Source organism: Chiloscyllium punctatum, chromosome 13, assembly GCF_047496795.1.
Source record: "Chiloscyllium punctatum isolate Juve2018m chromosome 13, sChiPun1.3, whole genome shotgun sequence".
NCBI lineage: Eukaryota > Metazoa > Chordata > Chondrichthyes > Orectolobiformes > Hemiscylliidae > Chiloscyllium > Chiloscyllium punctatum.
The window spans coordinates 79,882,844-79,907,947 of NC_092751.1; the positions used below are offsets into that span (position 1 = coordinate 79,882,844).

General features: G+C 48.6%; 2 protein-coding genes across 2 annotated transcripts in view; one reads left to right on the top strand and one right to left on the bottom strand.

The window, feature by feature from the left end:
• Positions 1 to 20,186, bottom strand: part of LOC140484563 (tolloid-like protein 2) — a 174,573-nt gene extending 154,387 nt beyond the window's left edge. The window contains exon 1 of the mRNA XM_072582942.1: positions 18,768 to 20,186. Within this exon, the coding sequence (XP_072439043.1) occupies positions 18,768 to 18,888 (121 nt within the window). The 5' untranslated portion in view covers positions 18,889 to 20,186. The remainder of the gene's footprint in view (positions 1 to 18,767) is intronic.
• LOC140484473 (uncharacterized) lies at positions 19,774 to 24,110 on the top strand (the record flags this gene model as incomplete). The annotated part of the gene is made up of 1 exon (XM_072582882.1): positions 19,774 to 24,110. A coding segment is annotated over one exon (945 nt), but the record flags the coding sequence as incomplete, so codon positions are not given.
• Between the last annotated feature and the right edge of the window lie 994 nt (positions 24,111 to 25,104).

Genomic DNA, 25,104 nt, shown 5'->3' on the forward strand with positions numbered 1-25,104 from the left:
CACATGGGCTGGGCCAGTGTCAGAGTGACTAACTGACACAGATCCTGACCAATATTGTGTTTAAGAGAACCATTTCAGTGGCTGTACGATGGTCATGATGAACAGTGGAAGAGGCCAGCAGCAGGGTTCTGTTCTCGAATCCAGCCTTTCTAACCAATCCAGCAAGCATTGAGGCATTAATGTTGCAGACCAGTCAGGGAGAAGCAACGTTGGTGGGACGCAAGACTTCAGAGCACAGCGGCTCAGTGGTTAGCACTGTTACCTCACAGCACCAGGGACCCAGGTTCAATTCTGGCCTTGGGTGACTGTCTGTGTGGAGTTGCCACATTCTCCCTGTGTCTGTGTGGGTTTCCTCTCGATGGTCTGGTTTCCATCCACAATCCAAAAATGAGCAGGTTAGGAGAATTAGTCATGGATTAATGAGGACAGAGCAGTGGATGTGATCTATATGGACTTCAGTAAGGCGTTCGACATGGTTCCCCATGGGAGACTGGCTAGCAAGGTTAGATCTCATGGAATACAGGGACAACCAGCCATTTGGATAGAGAACGAGCATGAAGGAAGAAGGTGGAGGGTTGTTTTTCAGACTCGAGGCCGGTGACCAATGGAGTGCCACAAGGATCAGTGTTGGGTCCATTACTTTTTGTCATTTATATAAATGATTTGGATGTGGACATAAGAGGTGTAGTTAGTAAGTTTACAGATGACACCAAAATTGAAGGTGTAGTGGACAACGAAGGAGGTTACCTCGGATTACAACAGGATCTGGATCAGATGGGCCAATGGGCTAAGTGGTGGCAGATGGAGTATAATTGAAATAAATGCGAGGTGCTGGCTTTTGGAAAAGCAAATCTTCGCAGGACTTATACACTTAATGGTAAGGTCCTAGGGAGTGTTGCTGAACAAAGAGACCTTGGAGTGCAAGTTCATAGTTCCTTGAAAATAGAGTTTTGGGTAGATAGCATAGTGAAGAAGGTGTTTGGTATGCTTTCCTTTATTGGTCAGAGTATTGAGTACAGGAGTTGGGAGGTCATGTTGCGGATGTACAGGACATTGGTTAGGCCACTTTTGGAATATTGTGTGCAATTCTGGTCTCCCTGCTATAGGAAGGATATTGTGAAACTTGAAAGGGTTCAGAAAAGATTTGCAAGGATGTTGCCAGGGTTGGAGGATTTGAGCTATAGGGAGAGGCTGAACAGGCTGGGGCTGTTTTCCCTGGAGCGTTGGAGGCTGAGGGGTGACCTTATAGAGGTTTATAAAATCATGAGGGGCATGGATAGGATAAATAGACAGTCTTTTCCCTGGGGTCGGGGAGTCTAGAACTAGAGGGCACTGGTTTATAATGAGAGGGAAGAGATATAAAATAGACCTAAGGGGCAACTGGAATGGGCTGTCAGAAGAAGTGGTGGAGGATGGTACAATTGCAACATTTAAAAGGCATCTGGCTGGGTGTATCAATAGGAAGGGTTTAGAGGGATATTGGCTAAGTGCTGACAAATGGGACTAGGTTAGGTTGTGATATCTGGTTGGCATGGACGAGTTAGACTGAAGGGTCTGTTTCCCTGCTGTACATCTCTATTACTCTATGACTCTAAATGTGGGAATACCGGGGTGGGGGGTGGGGTTGGGGGGAGGGTGGTGGTGATGGATTTCTGTGGGATGCTCGGCAGAGGATCGGTGCTGACTCGATAGGCCAAATGGCTTCTTTCCACAATGTAGGGGTTCTATGACTTTATGACGAGGCTATTTGGCCCCTCAAGCCTGTTCTGTCAGTCAATAAAGTTGTGACTGCTCTGGTTTGGTTTCAGATCCACTTGCTGGGCAGTCCCCATTAACCTTCAATCCAGGAAGAAGCTAACTCCATCTTGAGTAAATTTAATGACCCAGCCTCCACTGTTCCCTCAGGAAGAGAATTCCACAAACTAACAAAAGCTCTCCTCATCTCAGTCTTAAAGACTTTTCTTTCTTAGATTCCGCCCCTAGCTCTAGTGTCCTCATCGCAAAGAAATATCCACCTGAGATTCACCCTATCAAGTTCCCTCAGAACTAAGTTCACCTTTCCAGGAGGGACATGTCCCCTCCCCATTGCATTATGGTCAGGTAATGGATGAAGAATATCAATTAAATATCAAATATTGATGAATAGAGAAAAACATTGTCCAGGCTTGTGGAGCGGGTCACATCTGCCAACCGCTTACCCCTCTTCCACAATTCCGTTTGTGCCCAGGTGTCCTTGGAAAGAGAGCTCATCAATATTCCCAAGGCCTTCAGAGAGAGGTGGGCACCATTTGGTTTAGTCCACTCTCTCTCTCCCTACTCCTCCCCACTACAGTTTTGATGGTTCGTATCGCCCACAATGGGTTTTGCTTGTAAATATTTAATTTGCTACGTGGGTGCTGACTAGAGAGCTTAAAAAAAGGAAGAACAGAAACAAAAATGGTTGTGGTGCTCCGTTGTGTGTGCTAGCACCTCTGGGTCGAGAAAAAAAAAGACACATTGTGTTGAAGCTGTTCTTCAAACATCAGGACAGTATGCAAGAACACCAGAGCAACGGGAAAATAACATTTATGCTGTATGAGAGAGGAGAACTGATTGGAAGATTGCAGGTGAGAATGCACCAAGTAGATGATTAAGTAGCACACTCACTCAATGTGATTCAGACCAGTGCTCATAAGTCCTCTCCTCCTCATGGAGTAATAACTGGCCTCTCTTCAACCACAGACTCTGTTTGCACTGTTCAGGGGAGCTCATTCCTACATTGCTACTACCATTACTCAAAACTGCTCATGAACAAAGCACATATACTAGATGATTATCTATTTTCTCATCAACCTGTTCAGAGCTGTTATCACCTGCCTCTGGAGCAAGTGGGACTTGAAGCCAGGTCTCTGAGGTAGGGACAGTTCCACTGCACCACAAAACCCTATCACTGAATATCTAACAGGTGAAGACCTCTTTATCAGTTCAACCATCATCGGGCATTGGGACAAAGCAACCAAAAATAACCAGCAATCATAAAATAGAACAGAAATCAACCAAAGCTTCTACAGTGCAGCAAGGTGAACTTATCACATCAGGCCCCAATTCATCCAACTGAAATACACACCAATTCAATTCCGTGCTGAGAGAGCTCACCCCAACCAGGTCTGAGGTGAAAAGCCCACAACTTAAACCTTTAAGTCTTGGAATTATTCTGGGGAGCGTGTGCTGCGCGTGGCTGTAATGTCACTGGACAAGTGTTACAGAACTCCAGGCTAACATTCTGAGGACATGGTTAAAATCCCACATGGCATTTGAATTCAATTAATAACTCTGGAATTGAAAGCTAGTCTCAGTAACAGTGACCATCAACAAATAACATAAAAGCCCACCTGGTTCATTAATGTCCTTTCGGGTAGGAAATCTACTATCCTTACACTTGACTCCAGACCCAGAGCAAATGTAGTTGACACTGAACTGGAGATCTTGGATGGTGTGGGGACGAGGGATAGGGATTTGGGAGGGGGTAGTGGGGGACAGATGGTTGTTCCACCTAGTGCATTAGGCCCCATTCTGATTCGCTTCCATGAGGTGACTGACTGGATTGTGTAAAGTTGTAACACATTTAGAAAGGACTTTGGAGTAATAAGATAATGTCTAGTATCTAGTGAGTTGGAAGTGTCCTTTGACCTAACAACTAAATATGCATTGACTCCACTAAATGTTGGAGCTGAAAATTGCCCAGTTCCCCTCCCCCGTGTTCCCCATACCTCCTTCCCCCCCTACCCCACCCCAATCCCTTCTTAGCCCACACCTACTCCCCCCCATTCCCCCTTCTCTCTCCCCTCATCACCTATTTCCCTCATTCTCTACTTGGTCCACACCGCTCCCACCTAACCACCCATCACTTCTCTCCCCAGTTCCCTTTCCCCCTTAGCCTCCTCTCTCCCCATCCTCTTCTCCTGTCAATCCCATCTTTCTCCATCCCCCACCCCCCTTATTCTCCACTCACCCCATCATCCACCCCCACTTATTCTCCACTCACTCCATCCCCCACTCACCCCATCACTCACTCACTCCAACCCCACTCCCCATAATACCCTCTCACCCCACTCCCATTCCCCTTATTCTCCACTCACTCCATCCCCCACTCGCCCACACCCCCACTCCACTTATTCCCCACTCACCCCAAACTTCACTTACCCCCATCCCTCACCCTACTTATTCTCCACTCAACTCAGCACCCACCCCCCCTTATTTCCACTCATCTCAACCCCCACCCCCCTTATTCTCCACTCATCTCAACCCCCACCCTCCTTATTCTCCACTCCCCATATCCCACACTCACCCCATCCTCCATTCACTCCATGCCCCACTCACCCCATGCTCCCACCTCTCCCTTATTTTCCACCCCCACTCACCCCAACTCCCACTCCCCTTATTCTCCACCAGCCCCACCCCATCCCTTATTCTCCACTCACCTCATCCCCCACTGCCCCAATTCCCTACTTGATCCAACCCCGCCCCCCCCCGCCCACTTCCCTCATTCCTCCCTTGATTGGCCATCTCTCACTGCCATCCCTCCAGTCCCTTCATTCTCTTGTCCCCTCCACCCCCTCTTGCCTCATCACTCCGATGCCTTCTTACTCCTGAATAATCTCTGAACCAATGATTCTTCCAGATATTTGCAAACAATACTCCAACATGGAGGGGGTTCATCTGTGGGGCTGTACACTTGGAGGAACTGGAGGATCCAGCAGTACACCCCTAAGCCCTAATTAAATGTCCAGTATCAGGGTACCCACAAATACAGGGGCATCAGAGCAGCTGGAGACGTCTGTTACAGTGCTGGTTAGTACTTTCTCAATTGACTCTAATGGAACTCTGAGGGAAGCCCCCACTCTGTCCAGTATAATACCTCAGCTCCTTCATCCCAAGTCTTTCTTAAATAGACTAGCTTCTCGAAATTTCTGCCAGCAAGTTTTCCCTGGAACGTCGGAGACTGAGGGGTGACCTTATAGTGGTTTATAAAATCATGAGGGACATGGATAGGGTAAATAGGCAAAATCTTTTCCGAGAGTGGGGAAGTCCAGAACTAGAGGGCATAGGTTTAGGGTGAGAGGGGCAAGATGTAAAAGGGATTGAAGGGGCGACATTTTCACACAGAAGGTGGTACGTGTATGGAATGAGCTGTCAGAGGAAGTGGTGGAGGCTGGTACAATTACAACATTTAAAAGGCATCTGGATGGGTATATGAATAGGAAGGGTTTAGAGGGATAGGGGCTAAGTGCTGGCAAATAGGACTAGATTAGGTTGGGATATCTGGTCGGCATGGACGAGTTGGACCAAAAAGTTTGTTTCCGTGCTGTGCATCCCTATGATAACCCCTCCCACAGAAGGATTAATCATTTATAAAGAAGAATCAAAAAGCATGTCTCGGCATTGAGTCACTGCCAAACGTTCAACAAGTGATGACAGCCTGTCCCTAAACATCACATAAACAAATCAAACTATGTTAATGAGGGATATCATAACATGGGCACAGAGATACACCCATACAAGCCTAAAACTGCAAAACTAAAGGCTGATTTTAAGGGTCCTCACTGAATTCAGCCTTGGTTAAAGTGTGTTTCACAAGTTACCATTGAGACAGGAGTGGGTTCTTGCAAGGTGGGAGGGTGGGGAGGAGGACCTGGTCACAACTGAGCTACATGCTCCAGGTCCAGTACTGAAACAACCAGATTCCAAAAATGCTCAAAGATGTTGAAGGAATAGACTGGGAGAGTGCAGGTTTGATATGAACAGGACCATTAGATCCTTAATGATCACCCATTGCCTCCAATCAATGCTGCAGAAAGCATTGTTTATTATTCATTCACAGGGCGTTCGATCATTGGCCAGGCCAGTAATTATTGCCCATCCCTAATTACCCAGAGGGCAGTTGAGAGCCAACCACATTACTGTGGGGCTGGAGTCATAGGTATGATGGCAGTTTCCTTCCCTAAACAACACTGGTGAATCAGATGGGCTTTTACGACAATTGGCAACAGTTTGATGGGCATCATTAGATTCTTAATTCCAGGTTCTTTTCATTGAATTCAAATGCTACTACCTGCTGTGGTGAGGTTTGGCAGGGTTTGTTACCTGAGACAGAGCGTTTGAATTGGCTACAGCCCTGAGGGCAGCAGGTGCTTTTCTGTACCCTGAATTCAAAGCGGTTCCTTCCCTGGGCCTGTTTCTGAGGAATCCCGGATGGAATGGAGTCACCAAGCTTTGGTTTCCAGTACAGCATGATTCCCCTGTTTTCTCCTGTTCACTCAAACTCAGGCACATCCACACAGCCAACCCCCGCTGCCCCCACCACCATCACTCCCCCCCCCCCCCCCCCCCCCCCCCACCTCTCATCAGCCCCAGTTAAAAGTAGCAGAAACATCTCACAGCAGCTCCGGGGGGAGGTGCTGGGTGTTTTGAGGAAGGCTGAAAACATTTTGATGAAAAGGTATCGCCCCTATTCATTCTCATACAATCGACCAACGATCATTCAGGCTGCACAATTTCTTGAGCAACACGATGTCGCAATTCAGAAATCTAGTTAAAAATCACACACCTCCAGGTTATAGTCCAACAGGTTTAATTGGAAGCACACTAGCTTTCGGAGCGCTGCTCCTTCATCAGGTGTGATTTTTTAACTTTGTACACCCCAGTCCAACACTGGCATCTCCAATTCAGACATTTAGTCACTGAGGAAAGGTCATTAGGCTGGCACAATGTCAACATGGCAGGTCTATGGGGTACATCAGGGCTCAATCACTGAGTGCCCAGGGCTCCAGGGGGTGAGGGGAGGTGGCTATGCTCATGTCAGGGTCCTGCGCCAGGAGCATCACCAGCCTCTGAGTTCTGCCCCTGCCAATGTGAAGCTATCAAATGGAGAATTTGGGTACTTTCAGCTGCTTTCGGGTACGGCACAGGAGCATTGTGAATGACTGAGGTAGTAAGCAGATTGATGACCTCTGTTAGTGGAATCTGGAACATTTCTGTCCTGTAACACCCAGCTCAAAATGCAGGCCTTGCAAAGCAAGTCATTGATATGACTGATTCATTTAGAACATACAGTCCTGTCATCGCCTTACTATGGTTTATGGCTGGGAGTGCACTGCAGAGATACGTGGTCTGTACACAGACAATTGCAGCAAATTCCAGGAGTCCAAGATACACGCTGCTTTCAAACCACAAGCAGAACTGCAGAATGCGATTGCCACACCGTTCAGAGTTTGTGTGTGAGCACGTGTCAGCATGCAGTTCCAGCAGGGAGCAATCCCAGTTTAAGGTTCAAGACCTACACCAGAGAACACAGTCTAATCTGAGCTGACACACAGAACCAACCCGAAAGGAGTGCAGCACTGTCAGGGGAGTGGGGGAGTGGGGGGGGTGGGGGGGGGGGGCAGCACTGTCAGATGGGCTGTCTTTCAGATGAAACAATGATGTCTGTTAGTCCTCTCAGGAAGATAAAAGAACAGAAGGCACTACCTGAAGACCAGGAAAATTCTCCCCAATCCCAGACAACCACGAAGGTCAACCTCCCAACTATCAGGCCCACTGTCAAGGAAAGGCCGCCAGCATTCTCAAAGATCCATCCCACCCTGGCAATGTTTTTCTACATCCTTCACCATCGGGGATAAGGTACAGAAGCCTGAACACACACACACATACCAGCCGGTTTCGAAACAGTTTCTACCCTACTGTTGTCAGAATACTGAATGGACTCACAAACTCTTAGCATTCACCTGTACCTGTTTTTTTTGTTTTTGCCACTGTTTACCTATTATTTAGTTATCTATGCTATTTAACTCTGTGATCTGCCTGTTTTCTCGCAAGACAAAGCTTTTCACTGTGCTTCGGTACACCTGACAATAAATTCAATTCAATTCAAAGTCTCATAGCATTATCCTGGTCATTATATTCTATTGTCTTTGGTGAGGTCTTGTTGTGCTGAAATTTACTTATGTTTCTTTTACATTGCAGCAGTGATTTACAATTCAAAAGCAGGTAATTGGCTGTGAAGCATTCTGGGGCACTCTGAAGAAGCAAAAGGTGCTAAAGTAATGCAGGATCTTTCTCTTTCCTAAAATCCTTCTCTGACGTTGGTCATAGTCACTTGCAACCTCAAGATGAAAGCTGCCAACTGCTGGAGACAACCAGGAGCCTTATTTCCAAGTCTAACCCACAAAGGCACATGGTCTATACAAAGACAAGAGCAGCAAATTCCACCTTTTGCAGGTGAAGGTTAGCTAGGGGATCCCCAGGTCAGGTGAACATCAGTAGAGATTGATTAATTTTTATTTGACAAGAATGTGAAGAATTATGGAATGATCAAAGTGGGGACAGGATTACAGTCTCCCTCCAATCTCATTCTAAGCCCGATTCCCAAATGCCACAGCTCCAACCTACCAACTGGCAATAGTCTGGAAGACCTAGTGCTATCCTTATCATCTGAGTTAAATCCCTAAGCAGTGAGTGATATAGGATCTGCCTCAGAAGCTGGGGAGGCATACGTAATGTTGGCTTTCCTTTTTTCTCAGAAGTATAATGACATATCTCTGGAACAGGTGGGACTTGAACCCAGACCTCCTGGTCCAGAGATAGGAGCAGTACAGCTGCACCACAAAAGAGCCCTCAGTGCTGCCTTTCTAAAGGGAATTGGATAGTTACTAGAATAGACAAACACGACATCCTTCACAGAATTGGGAAATGGGCTTAGACCGAGGCTAGACGATGTGCCTTGTAGAGAGACTGTAGTTCACGTGGTTATCTCTGTCCCACAGTACCTTTTGTTTGATGCCTGGACTGTCCATAAGCCCCATCCTCTGCACAATCACGGAACCCACTGACTCACAGTCAGAGCAAAAGCTTACAATTCCCATTCTCAGGATTCCCCAGATAACGGGGGCAGCACGGTGGCACAGTGGTTAGCACTGCTGCCTCACAGCGCCAGAGACCTGGGTTCAATTCCCGCCTCAGGTGACTGACTGTGTGGAGTTTGCACATTCTCCCCGTGTCTGCGTGGGTTCCCTCCGGGTGCTCCAGTTTCCTCCCACAGTCCAAAGATGTGCAGGTCAGGTGAATTGGCCATGCTAAATTGCCCGTAGTGTTAGGTAAGGGGTAAATGTAGGGGTATGGGTGGGTTGCGCTTCGGCGGGGCGGTGTGGACTTGTTGGGCCGAAGGGTCTGTTTCCACACTGTAAGTAATCTAATCTAAAAAACCAACAGTAAAACCAATAATCTGGTTCATTCAAACAATCTGGAACTTAAACAGTGGTGAGCTGCAGAAAGCAGGAGATAGAGGGGAACATGACAAGCAACGAGCGAGGGTTTTAAAAGTTAATGACTTTCTTACATTAGAGAAAAAAGGGTAGGAAAAGTAACACAACCCATTAAGAACAGATAAGGATTACACAGTAATTGAAAACATAGAAATAGCAAAGATGCTGAATAGTCACTGCATGTTGATGCTCACAGAAGAGGATTGTATTCCTGAAGTTGAAGGGAAATTAACAGTGAATTAAAAATTGGAATAGACACAAGTAAGAAATCAGCATTAGAAAAACAATGGTGCTAAAGAGCCACAAGTCCTCAAGTCTGATCATTTTGTAAAATCAGGAAAATACAGGTGCTTGAAGGGTAATCTTCCTAAAGTCAGGGCGCATTTGTAAAGAGGTTAACACTTTAGCTTGATGACTTTTATCAGATTCACTCTAACAAAAGGTCATTGACCTAAGCACTTCACTCTGTTTCTATCCCCATAGGTGTTGCCTGAGAGTTTCCAACAGTTGCTTTTTTTTCAAATTTTACCGTTCACTGTTTTTTGCAACTCCTGAAACGTCCTCAGTTCTGGACTTCCTTCAGATTCGCAAAATTGCAAACACATTATTTTTGAATAAAGATGAGAGGTACAAAAGAAGACCAAGAAATATTAAATCTGTTGGTTTAATATATTTTGTGGGGGAAAGTATTATATTTACCGAAACACTTAAAAGAAATTTGAAATTCTAAGAGAGAGAGAGAGAGAGAGAGAGAGAATTGATTGATAAAGGCTCGGTCATGTCTGGCTACAGATTTTTAATCGGGAAGGGAATCAAAGGTTTTGGGAAAGGCAGGGAAGTGGAGTAGGGGATTATCAGATCAACCATGCTCTCATTGAATGGCACAGCAGGGTTGAATGGCCTCCTCCTGTTTCTAAGTATTGATATTCAGATATAAACGCCCCTTAGAGAAACATATTGACAGTGGAGAATTGCCCTGGGTTCCTAACAGCCTATTAGCTCACAATTACAGCTGATCTGGTTCCCTCACCTCAGAGTTGAGGCCCAACTACTTACAATTCCCATCATTGAATTACACAAAATACCAGCTGTATTCTGGCCAAATTTGCTGATGGTATAAAGATAGGCAGAAACCACAAGGTGAGGAGGATACAAAGAGTCTGCAAAGGGACTTACATACTTTAAGCAAAGGCCTAAAATTTAACCGACACATGCAGGTGTGAAAATGAGATTGTTCACTTTGGTGAGAAATTTTTTTTTAGCAGCGCAATATTCTTTAAATGGAGAATGCTGTGGTACTGAGGGATCTGGATGTCATCAAAAGGTCAGCTTGTGGATACAAAAAATTATGAGGAAGACAAATGGAACATTGGTCTTTCTTGCAAGGGAAATATAAAACAAAAGAGGTCTTGCTACAGCTGTATAGGGCATTGTTAAGACCATTGGCACACTGGCCTTCATCAGTCAGGGCATTGAGTGGAGACGTTGGGAAGTTATGTTGCAGTTATACAGGACGTTGGTGAGGCCGCACTTGGAGTATTGTGTTCAGTTTCGGTCACCTTGTTATAGGAAGGATGTTACTAAACTGGAAAGAGTGCAGAAGAAATTTATAAGGATGTTGCCAGGACTCAACAGTCTGCCTTATTGGGAGAGGTTGGACAAGCTCGGACTTTAGAGCATAGGGGACTGAGAGGGGATCTCATAGAAGTGTATAAGATCACGAGAGGCGTGGACAGGGTGAATGCACTCGGGCTTTTTTCCAGGTTTGACAAATTGAGGACTAGAGGACAAAAAATAAAAGGGAACGTGAGGGATCAATTTTTTATACAGAGAACGATACACATATGGCGGGCGGCACGGTGGCACAGTGGTTAGCACTGCTGCCTCACAGCACCAGCGACCCGGGTTCAATTCCCGCCTCAGGCGACTGTCTGTGTGGAGTTTGCACATTCTCCCCGTGTCTGCGTGGGTTTCCTCCAGGTGCTCCGGTTTCCTCCCACAGTCCAAAGATGTGCAGGTCAGGTGAATTGGCCATGCTAAATTGCCCATAGTGTTAGGTAAGGGGTAAATGTAGGGGTATGGGTGGGTTGCGCTTCGGCGGGTCGGTGTGGACTTGTTGGGCCGAAGGGCCTGTTTCCACACTGTAAGTAATCTAATCTAATCGAATGGGCAGCTGAGGCGGCTACATTAACAACATTCAAAATGTCCTACATTTGGACAAATAGATGGATAGGAAAGGTTTAGAAGGATATGGGCCAAGTGCAGGGAAATGAGGTCAGAGTAGATGGACATTTTTGTCAGCATGGACTAGTTTGAGTCAAAGGGCCTGTCTCTGTGCTGTAGGTCTCTATGTGAATTATAACTGTATTAGACAGGTTTAATGCAGGAATCTGTTCCTGATGACCGGGGAAGTTCAAAATGTCAGGGGTCAAAGTGTCAGAAGACAGGGTAGGCCATTTAGGACTGAGCTGAGGAGAAATTTCTTCCGCAGAGTGTGGTGATCCTGTGGAGCAGTTGAGGCCAAAACATTAAATGTATTCAAGGAAGAGTTAAATATTTCTTAGGGCTGAATGGATCAAAGATATGAGGAGAAAGTAGTAATGGGGGTGGGGATGGAGGTGATAGGTCAGAGGAGACGGTGGAGTGGATAGGCGGGAAGGGAGATTGGCAGGTAGGACAGGTCATGAGGACAGTGCTGAGCTGGCAGGTTGGAACTGAGGTCTGAGGAGATGACCTGGGGGTTGCAGTGAGAGAGAGAGACTCACTGAGATTCTTGTGGAGAGAGGAGGAGAGCTTCTTCAAGGTAGGCATCCTTACAAGACGATTCGCAGTAACGTTAAAATCAAGTAGGCAACATTCACCTACTCTCTGACCTATCACTTCCATCCTCACCCCCATTCACCTATTATACTCTTTGTTACCTTCCCCCACCCTCCTCTCTGACCTATCACCTCCTTCCCCACCCCCATTCAACTACTGTACTCTTTGTTACCTTCCCCCACCCTCCTCTCTGACCTATCACCTCCATCCCCACCCCATTCACCTATTGTACTCTATGCTACCTTCTCCCCATCCCCACCCCCTCTCCCATTTATCTCTCCACTTTGCAGGCTTCCTGCCTCTATTCGTGATGAAGGGCTTTTGCCCAAAACGTCGATTTTCCTGCTCCTCGGATGCTGCCTGAGCTACTGTACTTTTCCAGCACCACTCTGATCTAAACTTTGAGGGATCTATGGACATAATACAGCTGGACTCGCTACCCAAACAAAAACAAAGATCAAGAATGAATAGAAAGATCCCAATGTCACACTCAACAACTAGAGCTTTTATCTCAGTCCATTTGCTGAGGGCCCAACCTGCCCTTGTTGACTGGGTGACATGAGGAGGGTGTTGGGCCGGGGAGGGGAGGGTACGGAGATGGGTGAAGAGGTCACTTTGGTTAAAGGCAATGTTTACAGGGCAAAACAGATGCTTAAAGGGGGATTTGATAAGAAAAGGTGCCGAGTGTTTAAAAGATGATTTCCTTTAAAGCAGCTGAGAACTGATTTTAAAGAAATGCTTTTCTGTTCAAGCCAATCCTCTTAAAGAGCAGCATCAAACAGCCAGCCACCTGCTGGGGAAGCTCCAGTTAACACCTGGATTTTCCGAGAGAAATTTCATTTCTGCCAAACTCCTTTAAAAGGCAAATTCTAATTAAAGCTGCTGCTGCTCCCTACCACAGTCATTGGTCCCCTGTAAAAGACACACAGCAAGCTGGAACCATAAAGCTCTGTTTGATCTTTCTTCTTGCCTTTAGAACACCTATTAAATGTGCCAAGCTATAAATTAAGAAAGGTTTCTATAGGCATCACAATCCCCAACTAAGACAAAAACACACTTGTCTCCCAGCTTCCTCACCCTCACTCCCAGGGAATTTGCACATTTTCCACGTGGACAACTCTTGTATCTATCACTAACAGACGACCCAAGGGTCAGACTGAGACACACACACACACACACACACACACACACAGACACACACACACACACACAGCAATAAACCACCAGCATCTCTCTCCAAATAACACACTCAGAGCTGGTGTTGGGGGAGGGGTAGTCTTCTCCTCCATCCTGGCACAAAATCTAACAACATGTAGGGAATCACACAGGGATAAGGTTTTAACAGGAGCTTTTGAGAGTTGAAACTGATGAACCTTTGTTCAGTTATAGTATTGAGAAATGGGAATAGAGTTGAGCTCCAGATTGATTATAATCTAACTGACTAGAAGAGGGGCTGAATGGTCACCTCTAGCTTCTGTGTTCTTAAGGAATATCTCACTACTAGTGAATGGGTTGGATTTGAAAGATTATTCCCCCTCCTCTGAATGGCTGAGAGCTGAACCCTTCCACTATCTGGGCCAGTGTTTGTCACCTCAAAGAGTATCAGCTGGCTGGCTAGCCATGAAGACCATCACAAAGCAGCCAGAACCCCATGCCCATCCAGAGAATGCTGGAGAAACTCATTGGCTCTGGCCATGTGAGGAGACAGAAACAGAGTGAACATTTCAAATCAATTCCAAAGTAGAGTCACTTTGGGCTTAAAATGCTAACTCTGTTTCTTTCCAAAATGCTGGCCGACCTGCTGTGTTTTTTCCAATATTTTCTCTTTTTATTTCAGATTTCCAGCATAATTTGCTTTTACGCCATTTACACTTGTTGGGGGAAGGGGATGGGAGTGTTCGACTATGGCTGATTCCATGGTTCCGGGAGGAGCAGAATGAACCTAAGATCGCCCTCCAGTCTCCCAGCATGTGAATCAACCCAGGACAGCTGGAAGTGCTGTGATCTGCCTAACAAGATGTGCTTGTGCACGTGACTACCTGACAATCTGTGAAATTGTACCTCAGTGACTGCCTGACAATGTGTGTGTGTGTGTCTTGGAGATGGTAAGGACTGCAGAGGTTGGAAGCCAGAGTCAATAGATGTGAAGCTGGAAAAGCACAGCAGGTCAGACAGCATCGATAGAGCAGCAGGAAAGTCAACGTTTTGGGTCGAAACCTTGGTCAGAGCTGGGGAGGGGGAGGGACCCCAGACAGAAGGAAGAGGGTCAGCCTGGGGGTGAAAGGTAAGTGGGATGGTGATGGGGGGGGGGAATGCAGGTAAGGGTTATTGTGATTGGTCAGTGGGAAGGCTGGCGTGGATGGGTGAGTAGGAAGATGGACAGGTTGGGTCAGGTCAGAGAGAGGAGGAGGAGGGGAGGGCTAGGCCAGGGGGAGAAGGGATGTTGAAGCTGGTGAAGTCAATGTTGAGGCCATTGGGCTGTAAGCTCCTCAGGGGAAAGATCAGGTGCTCCTCCTCCAGTTTCCATCTGGCCTCACTCTGACAGTGGAGGAGGCCAAAGATGGACATGTCACCGAGGGAAGTGGGAAGGGGAATTAAAATGGATGGGAATCGGAAGGTCGGGTTGGTTAGTGCATGCAAACCAGACCCCAAGTCTGCGTTTCGTCTCCGCGATATAGAGAAGACCACATCGGGAGCAATGGCTCCAATAGATGAGGTTGGATGATGTGTAGGTGAATCTCTATTGGATCTGGAATGTGTGTGTGTGTGTACCGGCCTGACAATCTGTGAGCCTGTACCTCTGTCTCTGTCTGACAGTGTGTGAGTGTGGGTGTGTGACTGCCTGGCAATGGACAGATTGTATCTCTCTGTGTCTCCCTGATAATCTATATGTGAGCGTTCTGTCCATCTGTGTTTGCCTGTCAATCTGTGAGATTGTACCTCTCTGTGCCTGCCTGACAATGTTCTTGTGCATGTGTTTGCCTGTGTCTGTTGCCAGTCTGTGTACGATTCTGCATGTGCCTGTCTGACTGCCGGATAATATATACCCACCTGTCTGTATGCCTCCCTTCCTGACAATCTGTGTGTGCCTGTTCTTGCAGCTCCCTGGCCCATCCTTATCCTCTTGCTTCTCCTCCCTCACTTTCACCACCTCATCTTTTCGCTGACCCTCTTCTCCCTCCCTCTCTGGTCCTTTCCCTCCTGTCCTGAGGGGAGCAGGCGCCCAAACTGATTTGCTTCTTAACACCAAATGCTGCGTCCAGTGAGGGAGGTGCTGCTGAGATCAGTTTAACTCAATAACGGCCAGGGATCAAGCTCATTCCAGGGGTGTTTTGACGTTAGTGGAAACTTGCACATTAGCAGTTTTGGAATGGAGTGGAAAAGTTAACTCGTTCTTACACTGTTGAATAACCACATAACCACTGGGGGAAGAGAACACCCACTTTAAAATGATCCATAGCTCTGCATATACATTCCAGAATAAACCCAGTGGATGAGGTCCTCAAATCAGGGTCGATTTAGGTCACACTCGATCTGACTTTAGTGACTAAGGATTACAGCAGCAAAATTGGAATGAAATAGTGAAGGCACGGGCAACAAATTCTGAATGACAAGGAGCTCCATTGTCAGCTTTGAACGGAGTCTTATTCTGGGGGAGAAAATTTATAAAGCAATAGCTATTCTGTACAATGTTAGCTAATGACAAGTGTGTGAAAGACATCACCCCGAGGGCAGGGAGAAAGGGTGGCAAGAGGTAAAGGTGAGGAAGGTATGACTTTTCAGGGAGGGAAAGAAAGGGAGACTCAATTAATAAACGTTGACTGAATGAGCCAGATGTTAACACAAGGATCTTGAGATTTACGAGGTGGTGATGATAGGAGGGAATGCTGCTGGCAATTTCATTCCACTCCCACATGTTTTATTAAGTGGAATATTCTCCTCCAGGATTAAACAAATTGAACTGATCCCAATACAGTGCATTTACACACCGCGCAGGTGCAGTTAGATTCAAATTTCTGGGTTTATAGGAGGCTCATAAATACCAGTTTTTGGGAGGGCGGACTGGGAGGAGAGAGAGTTGGGAGACAGCGAAAAACAGGAGAAGTTTGGATCCTTAAAACAGAAAAGATACCAAGGAAATCTCATAGTGGCATATGGAAGGCTAAATAAGGAGAGTCTGTTAGCATCAGTCCATAACCAGAGGAGACACTATCCAATGGGAGGTTTTTGTAAGAACACAGTGAGCTATAATTTGGAATGTATTACTTGACTGGGCAGCTGAAACTGATTCAATAGAAAGTCTCAGACCAGAATTTGATGTACACTGAGAAAGGAACATTCCACAGAGCTGCAGTGGGGATATGGAGCATGACTCATTGGATTAGCTCTTTCAAAGGGTTAGCATAGACATGATGGGATAAATGGCCTCTCAATGCTGTACGCCCTCAGGAGCATTTCTTATAAATCTCCTCTCAACCTCACTACCCTCAGTCTCTCCATGTATCCCTTATCCTCAGCAACATTCCAGCAAATTTCTTCTGCATCCTGTTCCTGAACAGGAGCGCCCAGAACTGGTCACCATTCTCAAGTGGAACTTTCATCAGGAAACTGATAGAAGGGGTCATCAACTGTGCTATCAGGTTGTACCTGCTCAGTGACGCCCAGTTTGGGTTCCACCAGGGCATTCAGCTCCTGACCTTACTACAGCCTTGGTTCAAACATGGCCACCAGCGCTCAGTAGCAGCAGTGTGTACTATCTACAGGATGCAGTGCAGAAATTCACCAAAGATCTTTAGGCAATACCTTCCAAATCCACGACCAAGGGCAGTAGGTCCTTGGGAACACCAACACCTGCAAGTTGCCCTTCAAGCCACGCACCATCCTGACATGGAAACATACTGCTGTTCCTTCACAGTGCTTGGGTCAAAATCCTGGAATTCCCTCCCTACCGGCATTGTGGGTCAACCCACAGCAAGTGGACGGCATCGATTCAAGAAGGCAGCTCGCCAGCACCTTCTCAAGGGCAAATAAGGATGGACTATCAATGCTGGCCCAGCCAGAGACGACCAAGTCCCACAAATGAATTTTTAAAAATGGAAACGAATCCTGATTTCCAACACCTGAGCATAACTTGCTTGTTTTTATCCCCTCCCTATAAAACCACAGATCTCGCAGTCTTTTCAACAACATTTTAACTTAGCCTATTACCTAAGAGTCTATGGTTCAAAACCAAGACAATTCTGATGAAAGCACCTCACTGACCCCAAGCAGCTCAGCACAATCCAGTGAGTCCTTATCACTGAAGGCTGAACATGCTGCTAACTAAACATTTGGAGGGAGAGAGTTCTGAAGAAGGGTCACTGGACCCCAAAACATAGGCTCTGCTTTTTCTCCACAGATGCTGAAAATGTGCTGCTGGAAAAGCGCAGCAGGTCAGGCAGCATCCAAGGAGCAGGAGAATCGATGTTTCGGGCGTCAGCCCTTCTTCAGGAATGCCCGAAACGTCGATTCTCCTGCTCCTTGGATGCTGCCTGACCTGCTGCGCTTTTCCAGCAACACATTTTCAGCTCTGATCTCCAGCATCTGCAGCCCTCACTTTCTCCTCCACAGATGCTGCCAGATTTGTTGAGTTTCTTCAACAATTTCTGTTTTTGTTGTGGAGGGGCAGGCGGCTGGTGAGTCAAACACAAGGGAAGGGAGGGCAGGGGTTAGTGCAGGTTGAGTGACTGTATTTCTGAATAAATCAGTATGAACCCACAGACTTACACACCAGGCAGTAGTGTAATGCATGAAGATACACAACAGCAAGGGATAGGCAATGATTCTGTCAGGGTCAGAAGTACATTCAGGAATTCTGAGACAGACTGAATCCAGGCAGCAAGATCTCTTTTAGTGTCACTGACTGACATTGACTACACCAACACAGCGAGAGTCAGATCAACTCATCCTTGACATTTCCAAAAGCTGTGTGTGATTTTGTTTCATTGCTGATGGGATTCGATCTTTATTGTGTGATTGGGAAGTGGGGGGTGATGAGGGCATGAACTAGTAGGGAGTTTATTCCTTGGGGGCATGAGATGGTACAAGTGTGGGCGTGCGAGAACATTCCCAGAACACATTCCCGGAGAATGGAATTCCAGGACTTGACTTGGGTGGGGGGGGGGGGGGGGGGGGGGGGTTGGAATCCCCTAATCAACAGTGGTGGGGGATCACAGATCCCCATGGTACAGGATCCCAGAGAGCACAGACACCCTAGGGGTCAGGATCCCAGACCTAACTGGGGATGGGATCCCAGATACCAGGTTGGATGGAGAAGATATCAGATCCCTCCCAGCACAGTGGAAGAAGATCCCATCGAACACATAACCTCACAGGAACAAATCCAGCATCCCCTGTTGGGGGAAAGAGTTCACAGATTGGGCTGGGGGAGGGGATCCTAGATCTCTGCTGAGTGATCCACTGGGAGCTCTCAGATTCCCCAGTGGGAGTGATCCTAGTTACTGGAGGAGAGTTCTGTTCTTGGGATACATTCCCAGAGACCCCATGGAAAGATCCAAAATTCATGCGGGTGGAATCCCAGAGACATGACTATTCCCCCGGGTGACCCAATCCCGTTCGCTTCCTGGTCTCGGGACAATCCCTACTCACCGGCTTTGCAGGGATCCTTGTAGTCGATCTGATCCGGAGTGTCGATCCCCGCAGTAGATCCCAATCCCGGAGAAGACAGGAGCAGCAGCGAGACGGCGGAGAACAAGCGCAGGACAAGCATTGCAAAACCGGGAGAGAGAGGGACCGGATCCCGGGGACGGAGAGTGACCGGATCCCGGGGACGGAGAGTGACCGGAGCCCGGGGACAGAGAGTGACCGGATCCCGGGGACGGAGAGTGACCGGAGCCCGGGGACAGAGAGTGACCGGATCCCGGGGACAGAGAGTGACCGGAGCCCGGGGACTGAGAGTGACCGGAGCCCGGGGACAGAAAGTGACCGAATCCCGGGGACAGAGAGTGACCGGAGCCCGGGGACAGAGAGTGACCGGATCCCGGGGACGGAGAGTGACCGGAGCCCGGGGACAGAGAGTGACCGGATCCCGGGGACAGAGAGTGACCGGAGCCCGGGGACTGAGAGTGACCGGAGCCCGGGGACAGAAAGTGACCGAATCCCGGGGACGGAGAGTGACCGGATCCCGAGAGGGACCGGAGCCCGAGGACAGAGAGGGACCGGATCCCGAGAGGGACCGGAGCCCGGGGACAGAGAGGGACCGGATCCCGAGAGGGACCGGAGCCCGGGGACAGAGAGGGACCGGAGCCCGGGGACTGAGAGTGACCGGATCCCGGGGACTCAGAGGGACCGGAGCCCGGGGACGGAGAGTGACCGGAGCCCGGGGACGGAGAGTGTCCGGATCCCGGGGACGGAGAGTGACCGGAGCCCGGGGACAGAGAGTGACCGGATCCCGGGGACAGAGAGTGACCGGATCCCGGGGACAGAGAGTGACCGGAGCCCGGGGACTGAGAGTGACCGGAGCCCGGGGACAGAGAGTGACCGGAGCCCGGGGACTGAGAGTGACCGGAGCCCGGGGACAGAAAGTGACCGAATCCCGGGGACAGAGAGTGACCGGATACCGAGAGGGACCGGAGCCCGAGGACAGAGAGGGACCGGAGCCCGGGGACTGAGAGTGACCGGAGCCCGGGGACAGAGAGTGACCGGATCCCGAGAGGGACCGGAGCCCGAGGACAGAGAGGGACCGGATCCCGAGAGGGACCGGAGCCCGGGGACAGAGAGGGACCGGAGCCCGGGGACTGAGAGTGACCGGAGCCCGGGGACTGAGAGTGACCGGATCCCGGGGACTCAGAGGGACCGGAGCCCGGGGACGGAGAGTGACCGGAGCCCGGGGACGGAGAGTGTCCGGATCCCGGGGACAGAGAGTGACCGGATCCCGGGGACTGAGAGTGACCGGATCCCGGGGACTGAGAGTGTCTGGAGCCCGGGGACTGAGAGTGACCGGATCCCGGGGACTCAGAGGGACCGGAGCCCGGGAACTGAGAGTGACCGGATCCCGGGGACTGAGTGTGTCGGGATCCCGGGGACGGAGAGTGTCCGGAGCCCGGGGACGGAGAGTGACCGGAGCCCGGGGACTGAGAGTGACCGGAGCCCGGGGACTGAGAGTGACCGGATCCCGGGGACGGAGAGTGTCCGGAGCCCGGGGACGGAGAGTGACCGGAGCCCGGGGACTGAGAGTGTCGGGATCCCGGGGACTGAGAGTGACCGGATTCCGGGGACAGAGAGTGACCGGATCCCGGGGACGGAGAGTGACCGGAGCCCGGGGACGGAGAGTGACCGGAGCCCGGGGACGGAGAGTGACCGGAGCCCGGGGACTGAGAGTGACCGGATCCCGGGGACGGAGAGTGACCGGATCCCGGGGACGGAGAGTGTCCGGAGCCCGGGGACTGAGAGTGACCGGAGCCCGGGGACTGAGAGTGACCGGAGCCCGGGGACTGAGAGTGACCGGAGCCCGGGGACTGGGAGTGACCGGAGCCCGGGGACAGAGAGTGACCGGAGCCCGGGGACGGAGCCGCTTTCCCGGGAATGTCCCGGTCAGTGAAGCCCGGATCCACTTCGCTGCCTCTTGTCAATCACAGAGAGATCCACCGACCAGATCCCGGAGTAGATCCTGAGAATGAAGCTGTCGATCCAGAGGGAGGGAGACGGGAGAGAGAGAGAGAGAGAGAGAAACTCCACCCCGTCCCTCCAGGGCTGGGCTCAGGGCTCCTTCTCCCCACCCCGGGGGGTGGGGGCCGGTCCCGGGATTGCTCCCCTCGGGGTGAAGCCGGAGCCCGGGGCTGAGCTGCCGCTGGGCAGCGGGATGATTCGGCCACTGCTCCCTGAACAAATCCTCTTCACACTGGGATTACACAGGGAGCAAAGCGCACTGGACCCGCAAGTCTGGTTAACTCTGCTTTCTCGCCACAGATGCGGCCAGACCTGCTGAGTTTCTCCAGCAATGTCTGTTTTCCAGCGCCCGCAGTTCGATCAGTTTTAAATACAGACACCGCGCAGAGGACAGTCACATCAGAGTGCCCCTCTTCACCCTCTCTCTCTCTCCCTCTCTCTCTGCCCCCACCATGGAAACTGCCAACAACTTTGTGTGTTCACTTCGCTGAGCCATGCCTGCTTCTGGAATACTGCACTAACTGGCAGTTAGGTTCAGGACTCACTGTACGGAATACACAGGTTTTGGCACTGAGCAGTGTTTTTCTTCTTCATCTGTGGGATGTGGCTTGGTCAGCATTTATTGCCCATTCCTTGACCCACAATGCCCCTTAGGGAGGGCATTCCAGGATTTTAACCCAGCGACACTGAAGGAACAGCGATATATTTCCAACTCAGGGTGGTAAGTAATTTGCACAGGAACTTGCAGGGGATGGTGTTCCCATGTATCTGCTGCCCTTGGCCTTCTGGATGGAACTCATCGTGGGTTTGGAAGGTGCTGTCTGAGGAACTTTGGTGAATTTCTGCAGTGTATCTTGGAGATGGTACACACTGCTGCTACTGAGCGTTGATCATGGAGGGAGTGGATAGAGTCAGAGAGTCATAGAGATGTACAGCATGGAAACAGACCCTTCGGTCCAAATGCCGACCAGATATCCCAACCCAATCTAGCCTCACTTCCCAGTACCCAACTCATATCCCTCCAAACCCTTCCTATTCATATACCCATCCAGATGCCTTTAAATGTTGCAATTGTACCAGCATCCACCACTTCCTCTGGCAGTTCATTCCACACACATACCACCCTCTGTGTGAAAAGGTTGCCCCTTAGGTCTTTTTTTTATCCTCTCACCTGAAACCTATGCTCTCTAGTTCTCAGTCCCCAACCCCAGGGAAAAGACTTTGTCTATTTATCCTATCCATGCCCCTCATGATTTCATAAATCTCCATTAGGTCACCCCTCAGCCTCCAATGCTCCAGGGAAAACAGCCCCAGCCTGTTCAGCCTCTCCCTATAGCTCAAATCCTCCAACCCTGACAACATCCTTATAAATCTTTTCAGAACCCTTTCTAGTTTCACAACATCTTTCCGGTAGGAAGGAGACCAGAATTACATGCAATATCCCAAGAGTGGCCTAACCAATGTCCCGTACAGCCGCAACATGACCTCCCAACTCCTATATTCAGTGTTCTGACCAATAAAGGAAAGCATAGTAAATGCTTTCTTCACTATTCTGTCTACCTGCAACTCTACTTTCAAGTAGCTATGAACCTGAAGTCCAAGGTCTCTTTGTTCAGCAACATTCCCTCGGTCCTTACCATTAAGTGTATAAGTCCTGGTCTGATGTGCTTTTCCAAAATGCAGCACCTCGCATTTATCTAAATTAAACTCCATCTGCCCCTCCTCAGCCCATTGGCCTGTCTGATCAAGATCCTGTTGTAATCTGAGGTAATCTTCTTTGCTGTCCACTGCACCTCCAATTTTGGTGTCATCTGCAAATTTACTATGCTCAAATCTAAGTTATTTATATAAATGATGAAAAGTAGTTGACTGAGCACTGATCCTTATGGCACTCCACTGGTCACAGACCTCCAGTCTGAAAAGCAACCCTCCACCACCACCCTCTGTCTTCTACCTTTGAGCCAGTTCTGTATCCAAATGGCTAGTTCTCCCTGTATTCCGTGAGATCTAACCTTGCTAACCAGTCTCCCATGGGGAACCTTGTCGAACGCCTTAACTGAAGTCCATATAGATGATATCTACTGCTCTGCCCTCATCAATCCTCTTTGTTACTTCTTCAAAAAACTCAATCAAGTTTGTAAGACATGATTTCCCACACACAAAGCCATGTCGACTATCCTGAATCAGTCCTTGCCTTTCCAAATACATGTACATCCTGTTCCTCATGATACCCTCCAACAACTTGCCCACCACTGAGGTCAGGCTCACTGGTCTATGATCCTTATGTATTTGTTGCCAATCAGCAGGCTGCTTTGAATGTTGTGAAGCTTTTAGAGTGTTGTTGAAGCTGTACCCATACAGGCAAGTGGGGAGTATTCCATCACACTCCTGACTTGTGAGCAAAGGCTATGACAACGGATGAGTGGGCACTGCACAACAATCAACAGACAGGAGGGTTCCCTCCCAGTTGGGGAACACCTCAGTGGTCCAGGACATTCAGCCTCGGACCTTCGGGTGACCATCCTCCAAGGTGGACTTCGGGACAGGCAGCAGAGAAAAGTGGCCGAGCAGAGGCTGATAGCTAAGTTCGGTACCCATTGGGAGGGCTTCAACCGGGACCTTGGGTTCACGTCACATTACAGATGACCGCCATTGCACTATACACACACACGGATACTCCTACACACACATACACACAGATGCGCACACAGACACCCACGCACACCTTTACAGACACACACACTCCCACACTCACACATGCACCCCCTCACAGACTTAAGACACTCTGCACTCACTATACACACACATACACTTTCTCACACTCACAACCCCCAACACACACACACACACAAAGACCCACATGCACACATATATTTTGTGGGGTGAATTTGTACTTTCAGGGTTACATTGTACTTTGCTCAAAAACTGCATGCATTATGTAGAACTCTGAGCTCAAAAACTGCATGAATTTATGTAAAACTCCATTATCTCACTTTTTAGATTAGAATCAATCTAAACATCATGGTATAGACAGAGAACACAGGGGGCTAACACCTTCAACATATTGTCTAGCTATCACCATTGTTAAAAGCTAACCTAAGAATGCAACTTTTTCAAAAAAAAGGTTTTGTGATTTACATATGAAAGCAGTGAAACTATCACTGTATTCTAACGGATGAAAGGCTTAACAGACAATCAATTTTTTAATGTATAATTTCAGTTACATCACACTGTAAAGTTTTGCTATAAATTCTGTGTGTTAGGATTGAGCCCTCCACTATCACCTGATGAAGGAGCGTCGCTCCGAAAGCTAGTGTGCTTCCAATTAAACCTGGTGGGGTGGGGAGGGTCCAGGGCAGCACGGTGGCACAGTGGTTAGCACTGCTGCCTCACAGCGCCAGAGACCCGGGTTCAATTCCCGCCTCCGGCGACTGACTGTGTGGAGTTTGCACGTTCTCCCCGTGTCTGTGTGGGTTTCCTCTGGGTGCTCCGGTTTCCTCCCATAGTCCAAAGATGTGCAGGTCAGGTGAATTGGCCATGCTAAATTGCCCGTAGTGTTAGGTAAGGGGTAGATGTAGATGTAGGGGTATGGGTGGGTTACGCTTCGGCGGGGCAGTGTGGACTTGTTGGGCCGAAGGGCCTGTTTCCACACTGTAAGTAATCTAATCTAATCTAAAAAAAACTAGATGTTTAAGGTGAGAGAAGAAAAATGTAAAAGGGATCCAAGGGGCAACCTTTTCACACAGAGGGTGGTACGTGTATGGAATAAGCTGCCAGAGAAAGTGGTGGAGGCTGGTACAATTAAACGTTTAAATGGATTGGTATATGAATAGGAAGGATTCAGAGGGATGTGGGCCGAATGCTGGCAAACGGGACTAGATATATTTAGGATATCTGGTCGGCATGGACGAGTTGGACTGAATGGTCTTTTTCTGTGCTGTACATCTCTATGGCTCTATGATTCTATGTGTGGACATGGATCTGGCAAATAAGGTATAATGAGGGTATAGTGCAGGAAAATACGACATTGTTCATTTTAGCTAGAAAAATTAAAAGCAGCATATTATCTCAAAGGTGAGAAATCACAGAACTGCCAGATGGAGAGGGATTTGGCTGTTGGTGCATGAATTAGTGCGCAGGTGCAGCAATAATTCGAAAAGCTGATCGAATGCTATTATTTATTTATTTGTTTATTTGATTTATTTATTTCATGTGTATCTTGTTACAAAATACAGTGAAAAGTGTTGTATAGTGTCACCTCTCTCCAGTGCCATCTTAAAACACAGAAAAATAAACTAAAACATTGAATATAAAGACA